This window comes from Triticum aestivum, chromosome 6B (assembly GCF_018294505.1).
Source record: "Triticum aestivum cultivar Chinese Spring chromosome 6B, IWGSC CS RefSeq v2.1, whole genome shotgun sequence".
Taxonomy (NCBI): Eukaryota; Viridiplantae; Streptophyta; class Magnoliopsida; order Poales; family Poaceae; genus Triticum; species Triticum aestivum.
Genome location: NC_057810.1, coordinates 168,187,472 through 168,200,470, shown reverse-complemented (window position 1 = coordinate 168,200,470; position 12,999 = coordinate 168,187,472). Strand labels below are relative to the sequence as shown.

The 12,999-nt window shown below is 40.3% G+C and overlaps 1 protein-coding gene across 1 annotated transcript; it reads left to right on the top strand.

Moving 5' to 3' along the window:
• Window positions 1–1,507: 1,507 nt before the first annotated feature.
• Window positions 1,508–11,521, top strand: LOC123136388 (translation factor GUF1 homolog, chloroplastic). The gene is made up of 22 exons (XM_044555744.1): window positions 1,508–1,817; window positions 1,951–2,127; window positions 2,385–2,471; window positions 2,673–2,729; window positions 2,876–2,941; window positions 3,377–3,439; window positions 3,569–3,613; window positions 3,755–3,855; window positions 4,002–4,098; window positions 4,384–4,455; window positions 5,564–5,718; window positions 5,805–5,862; window positions 6,510–6,590; window positions 6,684–6,770; window positions 7,133–7,204; window positions 7,330–7,464; window positions 8,114–8,187; window positions 9,066–9,153; window positions 10,078–10,155; window positions 10,540–10,615; window positions 10,829–10,869; window positions 11,020–11,521. Exons 1-22 carry the CDS (start codon window positions 1,611–1,613, stop codon window positions 11,113–11,115), a joined length of 2,013 nt encoding a protein of 670 aa, XP_044411679.1. The 5' UTR covers window positions 1,508–1,610; the 3' UTR covers window positions 11,116–11,521.
• Window positions 11,522–12,999: the final 1,478 nt, after the last annotated feature.

Below are 12,999 nucleotides of genomic sequence, written 5' to 3'. Positions count from 1 at the left end.
ATTCGGAATAGGCATTGCCTCACCCGAATGTTATTGTTTGGATGGCATAGGCATTCACATGGGGAATTTGGGCTCAATACTGAGACGCCAACCTAGACACCGGCGTGACCCTTCGCAAATATAGGGGCTCCGACCATGTTGTCATCTCCCTCCTCATGCTTTAGCAACGCATCCACCATTGCAAGTTGATGTTGCTGCCCACTAGATGTCTCATCGTTAACACACGATCACCGCCACCGCCTCCCATGGTTGTACCACCTTCACGCATGTGTTGCATCTCCTACACGTGCACTACCATGCTAGGAGATTGAGATCAACCCGCCCTTTCTATTACCTCCCGTGGTTGCACCACCTTCACCGGCGTGTTGCATCTCCTACGCCAACACATAGTAGCCACCACGCCAGGAGATCGAGGTCATCTTGCCCCTTCCACCGCCTCCTCCTCCGACGTCTTCTCAGCCAAATCCAGGTCGACGCGTTGTCCAGGTCGCCTACTAGGACAATAGATTCTCCACCAAAACCATGCCGACACCACTAGTTCCTACGACAGGATGACCCTGTTGAAACTCAACAACGACACTCCTCTCGCCATCCCCGGGACCCAGCCTCTCCCCCATCCCTCCCCCGTGCACTGTCTCTCGCTCTGGTGCTATTAGGCCCACCCCGTAACTCCCTGGTGCGTTCCCTCCATCGTCGGTCACCCTCGGTGCAATTCATGTAGAACCATGGAACCGCCATGGTAGGATAAACTGGATGCTCGGGAGCACGCCGACGGGCAGCAGAGGCACATCCATTGCAATTCAACATTTTCACCATCTAAACATGAATTAGTATTGGTGTCTCCCCAGGATTCCACATCCCGGATACACAAACATCGAGCAATGCTACATCCACGTAATGATTTACATAATGTTACGTGCTAATCTGACGTGGGAACGTCGGATTGGATTAGGGGGAGGGGGAGGCCCACCCCGCCTGAAAATCAAGGGGAGGGGGGGGGGGTCAGTTAGTTAGCGATGGAAGTTTACGTAACAGGCACGTAGCCTTTCATAGATTTAGGATTTTCGCACAAACATCCAAGCGCTAGAATTTGAACTGAACCTCGGTATTAATATCCTAAATACTCCCTCTGTAAACTAATATAAAAGTGTTTAGATCACTAAAGTAGTGATCTAAACGCTCTTATATTAGTTTACAGAGGGAGTATTTGGCATTGGAGTCAATGCAGTGCCATGCCCATCAATGTCTACATCCAAACGAAGCTTAAGATATATTGCTATCTAATATCCTGGTTTTATTAGCTAGTTCAATCCTAAAAACTATATTTTCAAAACAAGTCAGGAACCTGTTAAAATTGTCAAGTCTTTGCTGTAGGAGTATTTTTCTTATCTGTTGATGAAAGAATTTGTCCAAACAAAATGTTTGATAAACCTCAAAAAAAGTTTGATTTAATAGATAATAGCAATTTGTTGAGGATGAAAATAATGCAACGGTTACTAGCTAGCAACCAAACATCCACAGCGTCTGTGGATAGACAGACGGCGGCAAGGCAAGGAAAGCCTTGCGGCCCAGAAGCACCAACGCTTGCCCACCTCGGAGCTCCTCCTTCCATGGCCACCACCTCCGCCGTCTGCCCCCTCGCCGTCCTTGCGCCGTCGCCGTCGCCGCTCGCTTCAGGTCGCCGCCGCCCTGCCGCACCCTTCTGGGCCGCCTCCCGCCCGCGCGCTCTCCCCGCCGCCCCCCGCGGCCGCGTCCTCTGCCTCGCCGCCTCCGCCCCCGCCTCCTCCACCGACGCCGGCCAGGACCGCCTCCAGAAGGTATTCGCCACCTCCCTCGGGCAGCGCAACGCCCTGAGCTTTGTGTTCATCAGTAGTCGCGACATTGTACTTGTTTGGAGTTTGCGCGCGCCCTGAATTTTAACTGAAAGTAGCAATTTTCGATGTCTGGTAGGTCCCCATTACCAACATCAGGAACTTCTGCATCATCGCGCACATCGACCATGGGAAATCGACTCTGGCGGATAAGCTCCTCGAGATGACAGGGACGGTGCAGAAGAGGGATATGAAACAGCAGTTCCTGGATAACATGGACCTGGAGAGGGAGAGGGGGATCACAATCAAACTGCAGGTACGTGAAATGATGGTGTAGTTGGTTAAACTCTCTGGACTCATGCTATATGTTCTCGTAAGTACTTTAGCCAAACATATTAACCCGGTGTAAATGTGGAGGCTAGAGAGAGGGAATAAGACCAGATACTTGCTGTTAGCTGCTTGCCAAATATGAATGTTATTGTGGTTTTATTAGCTTACGCTGTCATTTACTTGATGGTTTTGATGTGCATGTTCCTTCTTATGTACTGTCGCTCTAATCATTTGTTGTTTTAGGCAGCTCGGATGCGTTACGTCATGAACAATGAGCCTTACTGCCTGAACTTAATCGATACACCAGGTCATGTCGATTTCTCATATGAGGTATAGCACATTATGCTGTTTCCAGGCAGTGAAGATAATTTTTTCCAATAAATACAGGCTATACATGAATGTTCTACTCCACTGCAATTTGTATGACCGTTTAGAGTTGTCTGAGATGGCACTCTGATACTTTCAACCTAGCATGCTTTTAAGATTTGGAGTTGGTTGAAACATCTGAGGAAGTGTCCGACTGTTTGCTAGGTCTCCCGATCTCTTGCTGCTTGTGAGGGTGCACTGCTGGTTGTTGATGCTTCTCAGGTGCAATATATATTTCCTTCCTGTAAGTTCAATAGTTATGTACTTGAAGACATTTACCTTTGCCTTCAGAGGCTGGCTAAATGGCATCACTAGCTTCCAGTACATCTTTTCCAAGACAGTTAAAGATATCTGATGTGACAATGCAGGGTGTTGAAGCGCAGACCTTAGCAAATGTGTATCTTGCACTGGAAAGCAACCTCGAAATCATACCGGTTAGTTTGAGCTGTCAATTTCTTCACACAATAATGAGTTTTACATCTTATAGTTTTACAATATTTACCTTTGGCTGCTAACAAATTCGTACATATTTCATTTGCCGGAGCATTTGAGACGCTAGAGTTATTTTGAGTGTTTTATGTATGGCTTATTAGAATTGGGCGCAAATTTGAGTAAAGATGAGTATATTTCAGCCAATAATCTACTGTTTGAGCAAGATGTTTCCCCCTTTCAGTCGGACAATAATGAAAAGTAGCTTTAAAATGGCTAAGCACTTGTTGCATTTTGCTCCGTGTAGATGAATACGAAGGATGGAAAAATCTCCCAAGTCTTTATGTGATTTCCCTCATGAGATGGACATTTTGGTGTGATGTCCTGTTATGGCTTCTCATTTTTGTGTATTTGACAGATGACTTTCTATTCTAGTTTAGGTTCTAAACAAAATTGATCTTCCTGGTGCTGAACCTGACCGCATCGCCCAAGAGATTGAAGAGGTATTCTTTGATGTTTGTTCTAACTTTATCCTGACTATTGCCGAAAACAATTTTGTTCATTCCCACCGAAATTATGCCCCATCAGTTCGTAATAGTCTAATTCATCCTTCTTGCCTTCTGTATCCTCAGATAATTGGCTTGGACTGCAGTAATGCAATTAGGTGTTCAGCAAAGGTTAGCTTTCGTTACCTTACCATTTTCTGTAGAGTTACTACACAGTTGATGTACAATTTTATATAGAATCTATTATTCCCCTTTTGCGAACAGATATAATGATTTAACATTGTTGTTGTTGTCGTTATTGTGTGTCTATAGGAGGGCATAGGCATCATCGAAATACTAGATGCCATTGTGACCAAGGTCCCCCCACCAAAGGATACTTTAAAAAATCCTCTCAGGGCTCTTATATTTGACAGGTGCCCTTTAAGAAATCGTTCAACTTAAAATTTTCTCCGTGAATTTTTCAAGTGCCAAAGTTCCACAGGAAGACAACAATAATTGATCTATATAATTTTCTGCATATAGCTGAACTTTGGTTTAATGTTTATCTTCACAATTTCAGCTATTATGATGCATACAGAGGTGTCATTGTGTATTTTCGAGTTATTGATGGCAGTATAAGGAAAGGGGACAAGATATGTTTTATGGCCAATAAAAAGGTAATTAAAGCAAAACTGAAACTTTTCCAGTAAACTGCCTTGTTCATCTCAAGGGACAATAATTTTCCAGAAAACACAATTACATTGGAGTGCACAATACCACTTCTGTAAATTACCATCCAAAGTTTCTGTTCTAGTATACGATAACAAAATGATGCCATTAGTCTTTTACCACTTCTGTGAAGTATTTTTCAATTATAATACCATTTTACAGTTATTTTCCCCTGGAACCTTAGCTGTGCAGGGTATAGAATGTTATGCTGAGTATATTGTCAAAATAAACAGGAATATGTTGCTGATGAAATTGGTGTACTATCCCCCAATCAGATGGAAGCTGATGAACTGCATGCTGGTGAGGTAACTTTGCTAGTTCACTGTTTGACTGTCTCGTGGTATCAACTTTAGTTACCGAAAAATGGGGACTTCTATCATGTATTAATCCACGTCAGCTTATTGGTCTAGTTCACCAAATATGCCATCTATACACCTTTGGGTTGAAGGAACTTTATAGGAATTTGTCAACCCCAATCCTATTATCCAGAGGGCTCTTATGGGGAAAAAATCCTTACATATTATAATCTTTCATCCTTCGAAAATCCTACAGTCCAAGAGTCTCTGAACAGTTCTGCACGTGTCTTGACTATACCTCGGGAAGGTTGCTGTTCCATTTGGACTCGGGTGTGCTCAAGATGACGTGAATTAAGCCGTGCGTGGCAATATCAAATCTTACACATTAAGGTCCCCTTTGGGTTGAAGGATTTTTCATAGGAATTTTGTAAGATTTCGGTCCATCTGAATGTTTCCCATCCAGGACCTTTGGATAATAGGAATTAGAGCAGCCAATTTACTACTAACTGCTTTTCTACACCGTAAGTTCATAGGATTCCTAGCAGGAGGTCAGATTTCACCAACTATTTCCTTTGCGTCTCATGTGAAGTATCCATATTCCCTTGTTTTGGTTCCCTTCTAGATGGTATGCAATCTCAATTCTACATTTCTTATGTTTGTACGTTCTTAGAAAGCTGTGTTCCAGTGAGGCCTTTAAAGAAATCCTGTAGGATGTCAAAACGTAGGAATTTTCTTATGGAGGGACTCTGGATCAAAGGAATGAGATCATCAAAGTTCCTGCGGATTGCTTTCATAAATTCCAACTTCATAGTAAATTAGAAATTCTAGCAAGAGGTTAGACCTTTAAAAGTTTTCCTTCGTGTCTTGCATGTACCTTCTTTCTCTCTCTTCAAATTCCTGTAAAATTCCTATGGAGCATCCAACAAGCTAGTTTTGCAAAATCACGTGTTTTTGTTTCATACAGAATTCAGCAAACCAAGGATACCTAAATCCTACACTGCTCCTATTCCTGTGTTTTTGTAATCCTGTATTCCAAAGATGCCCAAATTCTATTCATAATGAGTACTGCAATAATTCTGTCAAACCAAATTGCTTTATGTCTTGACCACTCCTTCAGGTCGGCTATCTCTCTGCTTCCATAAGATCAGTAGCAGATGCTAGGGTGGGTGATACAATTACCCATTTTGCAAAAAGAGCGGAATCTGCTTTACCAGGATATTCAGAAGCTACTCCAATGGTTTTCTGCGGCTTGTTTCCTTTAGAGGCAGATCAGTACTGTCCTTTCTCCTTGAAATGATTTTTTTTCTTCAGTGCAGAAGCATAATTTATCTTGTATTAAACATTCAAGTTGGCAATAGGTTTGAGGAGTTGCGGGAAGCATTGGGGAGACTTCAGCTAAATGATGCTGCCCTAAAGGTGGGATTCTTATCATGCCTATGAGCCATCCATGCAAGATCGTCAGATTAGCATGAGTGTATTGTTGAACTAATTTGGTTATTTTTGTTTTTAGTTTGAAGGTTCAGACTTCTTTTCTCAACCCATATCCTGGTATCGTAGTTCATCTGTATGAACCTTCAAGAAAACTGATCTAATATAGTTCATACTAGATGAAACATGCAAGTAGACCATGATCGTTTTATATGGATTTGCATTGATATAACCAAAATTTTGTTATTATTTTGCCCTGCAGAAAGCATAGAAGTTCTAAAGCAATTTATGACAGCTAAATTAACAACGAATATTTAGTTTATATACTGTCCCCTGATGTTAAAGAAAATGATTTAGTGTTCTTGCATTAAAACATGAACAAAAAAAAGTAGTAAAGGCAGTGTCTTCATTTATGAATAGTTGATCAGTGTTCCATTTCTACATAGTAAGAAAATAGTGTTAGTCTCCAATCTCATTTGTACAACATTTAGAAGAGATTGCAGAAAACACATAAAAAGTTGCAGTGCAATTATTCTCTAGGGCTCTGTAATCTGCAATGTTGAGTGTTGATCACCCATTAGCATTTTGTATTACATTTCTTAGCTTTGTGACATTTATCTTGGTTATTTGCGCAGTTCGAGCCGGAATCTTCTAGTGCCATGGGGTTCGGATTTAGATGTGGGTTCCTTGGTCTTCTTCATATGGAAATCGTTCAGGTTTTGTACAATCTACTTAGCTCTTAACAATGCATCTCACATCACAACCATGCTGACTTGAATTTTGTACAATGTAATGTTCCGTATTTTCAGGAAAGGCTTGAGAGAGAGTACAACTTGAACCTAATAATTACTGCACCCAGTGTGGTTTACCGTGTCAACTGTTCCAATAATGAAACTGTAAGTTCTATGACGCTGAACTTCATTGTCTTTTCTTGGGATCCATCTAGTGCTTTATTTATATATGCAAGTTAACTCCCACTGTACTTGGTGGACATGAGATGGAAACCATTCCAGCCATTTTAGATGTTTCTACCCTTTTCTTGCTTACTGCTGAAGAGTTCCTCAATGCTGCTGTTAAGCATATGAGCTAAGCCATTGCAGGTTGCATAAAGACCTAGCCACGGTTGCTAAATCTGACATCCTTTTAGTAAAGTAAACAAAATGGTTACTGATCCAGTTTGACTTGTAAACATGCCAGCTTTATTTATCAGCATTGCACTGTTAATGTACACATATGCTTACTTATAGATGTCATGTAGGTTGAATGTTCAAATCCATCCTTGCTTCCAGAACCTGGTAAACGGAGGTCGATTGAAGAACCGTATGTAAAGGTTGTTGTTCTATAAGTCTTCCACCATCCATTTGCAGTCATGTCCTTTTTTTCCTGAACTTTGGAGGCACTGTATTCTACACGTTTTTTATTCTCCTATTTGGTATCTGCTCTTCCCTGTTTCAGATTGAATTGTTAACACCAAAGGACTATATTGGCCCAATAATGGAGCTGGGTCAAGAGAGAAGAGGTGAATTCAAGGAAATGAACTACATTACAGAAAACAGGGCCAAACTTACTTACATGCTACCACTAGCAGAGGTATGCAACAACTATTTTGAGTACAAACATGTTCTGCCTGCTGTAACTTATCAAATTTAATCATTTTCATGAAGCAAATAAAAGGAAAAACTATGAGAAGTTATGAGATGCATACCTCAATGCATCTGCAAAACATACATCATATTATCCAAAGATAAGTTTCAGTCGAGATGATGTAATTGTTTTATCAATATCGTGTAGGTCAATTAGAATTCTGCTACTTCTTAATTATCATATACTCCCTCCGATCCGAAATAAGCGTCGTGGTTTTAGTTCAAATTCTAACTAAAACCACGACATTTATTTTGGATCGGAGGGAGTATTAAGCATCACAGTCGGTAATCACTACTACCTTCATTCAAATGCAACCTGCCAACCTTATTCTTCATTTTATGCACCTCCTCGCGTCAAATAATTTTGTATCTGCTGCGGTTTCTGTAATGTGCTCGACTTTGTGAGAGGTTCTTCATAAGTATATGTCTTGACTTGATGTGTTCCAACAATGCCAATATACGAATCAGTCTTGTCTACTCTGGTGAATATAATGCATTATACTGAAGGCCCACTTGCTTGTTTTTCCAATTTTAAGAAACCAATCCAGTTACTTGGTGGTCTTTCTATAAATATAATTTTTGTAACTGTTATGCAGATGGTTGGTGATTTCTTTGATCAACTGAAATCTCGAAGCAAAGGATATGCTAGCATGGAATATTCAGTTGTCGGGTACATATTTCCTCCCCAGTATTATGTAAATTCTAATTCCTGTTCTGTGTTACCCCATCCTATGAGGGTTTGCCGACAAATTGTGCATGCATTGTATATGTTAGCTTATTTCCGTAGAGCAATACAAGATTGCTCCTGCAACATATCCTACTAGCTTTCTACTCCAAGGCACTTTAATGATCAATGATGTAGCAGTTGCTTATGTGAATATAATCTCTAGCAGTAACAATTAAGTTATGGAGTTTAATACTCCTTCCATTTATGTATACAAGGCCACTTTGTTTTTCATGTCAAACTTTGACTTATATTTTTGGTCAACAAAATATGGGTTATATGTCATACTCCCTCCATCCTGAATTACTTGTCATAGAAATGGATAAAAACGGATGCATCTAGAACTAAAAATACGTCTAGATACATCCATTTTTACGACAAGTAATTTCGGACGGAGGGAGTACAAAATATGTCATCGGAAAGTTCTTTGAAATGTGCATCCAATGACATATTTTTTGTGGCATGTAACTCACATTTTGTTGGTAAAATTTATGGTCAAAGTTAGACATAAATATGAAGTGGCCTTGTATATAGAAATGAAGGGAGTATTTTATTTTACAATGTTCTTGAATAATATTACATTTTATTGTACACATGTCTTGATAGGGGATGTATATATTACCAGTTTGAAGGTTAGACTTCTAGTTATACTGAGGGTCATGAAAGACCAGACAGAGGTCTCACATAAAAGATTGTTTGTACTTCGGATTTCAGCAATGTGGTTACTCGTATATTGTTCTAAACCTTAGCCATCTGTTGTTGCTTTTTAGTGTTCAATAGTTCCTTGTGCAAAATCAACTGATGTATATTTTCCTAATTTGCAGGTACAGGGTAAGTGACCTAGTAAAGCTGGACATACAAATCAATGGTGAGCCTGTGGAAGCATTGTCGACAATTGTACACAAAGAGAAGGTGCTTTACCTATTAAGGACATGCTTGCTAGCTAGTACAACTGTACTCATATGACCTTTAATTTTTCTCTCGAATATATAAACTTTTGATTTCTTTCTCAAACATATAACCTTTGTTTTTTTCCTTGACGTATAACCTTTGATTTGATCATCATATATAGGATTTTTTTATCTGTGCAGACTCATTTGTGTTACTCACTTCATGAGTCTTCGAAAGCTAGAGCTCTTGGTCTATGCACAATCATATTGTTGAAAGATATAGCTCTAAAACCAGAGAGAGAATGTATGCTGTCTAGAAACACCTCCATGTGAATATACATTTATCGCAAACTGCAAAAGGATATTAAGAACCTGGAAAATACTCACACATTTCAGTATGAAACCATACTTATTGCTTTTTTTTTTTTGAAAAGGAGGTCATCCCCCGGCCTCTGCATCGGATAGATGCATGCGGCCACTTTATTAGAGCAAGTTCAACAAAACAAATAATCTGGTCTGCAAAGTACAGCTCACAAAAGGAGCAAAATAAAAAATAAGCAACTCAAAGCCACAACCGGCTGGACGAAAGGACATTAAGGACCTATCCTATTGTGCGACAGCCATCCAAACCGATTGAAGATAGCCCGTGCTACCATCTCCTACTTATTGCTAAAGATAAGATTATGTTAGGTTAGAATTAGTCTCATATTTGTCTTCCCTTTTTGTGTTCATGAACCCATATACTCTAGGGTTATCACCAACCTTTGAACAGATGTTAAGCATCAGATGTCCTCAGATCCTAACACCTAAATATTCAAGTTTACAGTTCACTCTTTGTTTGTGCAATGTATTCACTTCCTACTTGATTTTGGAAGCTACAACTTATGTTTACTGGTTGTTATGCAATAAGTTCTCAAGTGATCTGATATTTGGAATATTTTTCTAGGCATACACTGTTGGCAGAGCGCTCACCCAGAAGCTGAAAGAACTTATACCTCGGCAAATGTTTAAAATACCTATTCAAGTGAGCTTCATCTGTCTTTTTCTCACATATTTCTTGCAATATATCAACATAGCAAGCTTGGGCAGACGATCATGGGAGACTGTAAGTTGTGGTCGGGGGTGCCTAACATGTTTCACCTACTTTTGGCAACCTATATCAAGAAAGAACATCAATCATATTCTTTGTTAGTGAGTTGATTGTAATCACAAACTATAAAGGAGGAACTGGGTCCACCTCCGCCTTGACTTAGGTCTTAGGAGGGCCTAGGTCAGTTCTTTAAATCAGAAAAGTGCTACTTTAGTAGCTTGGTAGAAAGTAGGAGCAGCCATATGTTTCCAAAGAGTAATAACCACTCAATTAGTACTCCTGTTTATAGCAATCAGATGCTAATCAGCACCTTGACAGGCATGTATTGGTGCAAAGGTCATTGCAAGTGAAGCCCTATCAGCCATCAGGAAGGATGTCTTGTCAAAATGCTACGGTAAACTGAAATACTAAAACTTGTACTCTGACATTTTCATAAAGCCAATCAAATGCTGTGTTCCTTGTCTCATGTTCTTGATCCTGTGCACACTTATCTGATTTTTTTTCTATTACTTACTGCAATGGTCTATTTGTTAAAAACAGAGATCGCTACACTTTGTCCTCACAGCTTGCAAAGATTAGTCACACCACTGTTTTCTTTCACTTGCAGGGGGTGATATATCAAGGAAAAAGAAGTTGTTGAAAAAACAGGTAATTCTTCTTAGTGACTGTCTTACTTCGATCAAAATTAGCATTGGAGAATCTATTGATTGTGCTCAGCAGAAGTTAACTTCTTAAAATTTATGAGGGCTTTCCTCTATAGTAAACAAGATAATATGTTTCTTTGACATTTGCTAACAGGCGGAAGGAAAGAAGAGAATGAAAGCAATCGGAAGGGTCGAAGTTCCTCAGGAGGCATTCATGGCCGTGCTGAAACTGGAAAAGGAGGTGCTTTGAGTTGTGAAAGACCTCCAGATTCTGTGTCATTTGGGCGAGCGGCGCCCTGAAGCTAATGCGTTTTGAGACAAAAAAAAAAGCAGGTCAATGGAACCAACCGAAGAACTGAGCTGCTAATCTGGTATTTATTTGTTGGCATGTCAGGTTATGAAGCTAAAAGATGCCGTGCAACTCGAGTGATCTGCCGGTCTGTGCAGTTATTTGCGTGGGTTGGTAAACGAACGATGTCAATCTCATCATGTAACCTGGGCAGGATGTATCATTTTGGTATATCTTTTCGCCAAGGATGGCTGCCAGGCCTGTAGTATCCTGTACAGAAAGGTTTGACTTCACAAAAGTTTTTTGGTTGGAAAACTTTGGACTCAGGATTATGCACACATAAATAAGATTATGCCGTGTTATTATATACAACAACTTCACAGGATATGTTCTTTTTAATAGTAGTTGGAGCAAGATGCCCCAGGTAGAGCACACGTAAACAAGGTTTTGTAAGAATAGCGACTTGATGATTTGCAACCACTGTTCCATTCCAATTCTCCGTGTAATATTAGTGACCTAAAACATCTATACAGAGGGAGTATTAATTAGTCCATCCGTTTCATGTTTCATATTAGTTTACAGTTCTAGGTTCGCCCTAAAATAAATTAATGGTGTGGCTACTCAGTTGTCTGAGACTTAATCAAGTCTTAGTCTAGTGATGTCAGTGTAGATGTGGTGCCATGAGCGGCACAATAGGGTGCTGCAACTGGTTGGATGAAATGATGCAAACGGTGACGGCAGATGTTGCAAGACGTGCTGTGACCAATGACAATAGACGCTGCAACCAGTGGGACTACACGGCACAAGCAGCAATGGCGGATGCTGACTGGTGGGACAACATGCTGTGAGCGATGAGGATGGATGCTGTGACCGTTGAGATGTCATGCTGCAACCGGCAACAACAGACGCTGTGACGGTTTCTTAGTCCATCACAAATCTCCGCGCAGAGATCCGATGGCTACGAGAGGCATCAGATACCGGTGCGATCTGAATTTTAGCAATACCGTAAATTAATTGAAGTTAAGTATGTCCAAAATAAACTTCTTGACCAAGTTTCTACAGGAGGCATCAGACACGGCTTTGTTACTCTGATGAAAATGCCAACCCGCCTCATGTTGTTTGCATGATGCCTACTGCTCCCTGACTCCTGGCTCAGTGGCAGACATGCCACGCAAGGCAAAGGAGTATCAAATGAAGCACTCGTCATGGTGATGTGATTGTTAATTTAACGGGATGATGCACATGACCACATACTGGAGGGACACTGAACGATGGCAAGTTGCATTAAATCACTGGAGGAACGCTGAACGGTGGCAAGTTACCTAAATCAGGCGTGAGCAGTCTATTTATACAAAGACCGTGTTATTGTCGTTCGGTGGTCTACAGACCATAATGTAATTTTTATGATGTTATTGTACTTTTGATGAACTTTTATAATATATCTAAATCATTTTTGCAAAAAAGTGTGAAACATGTCGCTTCCATACAGTGTGTGCACTTTTCCGTGTCAATGCGCTGCACTGAGAAAACAGATGCGAATGAATCAGGAACCGAATTTATCAATCTGCAGGATCCAGTGGAAGTGGGACATGGAATTTTGGCTCTTGGGAGCCCGAGAAACCGGAATTAAAGTCAAACGTTTATTATGGCTTGAAACATTCTATTAGACGAATCATATATATAACTAAATAGGCAATCTCCAGTAACCTATTTCTCTAAACATGTAACCATGTCATCTTAACGTGTAATCATGCATTGGGAAGTCCACCCCACATGCAACCATGCATGAAAAAAGTGCTTAACTTTTTTCATTCTATTATGCTATTTATATTCAATAATTTTTTA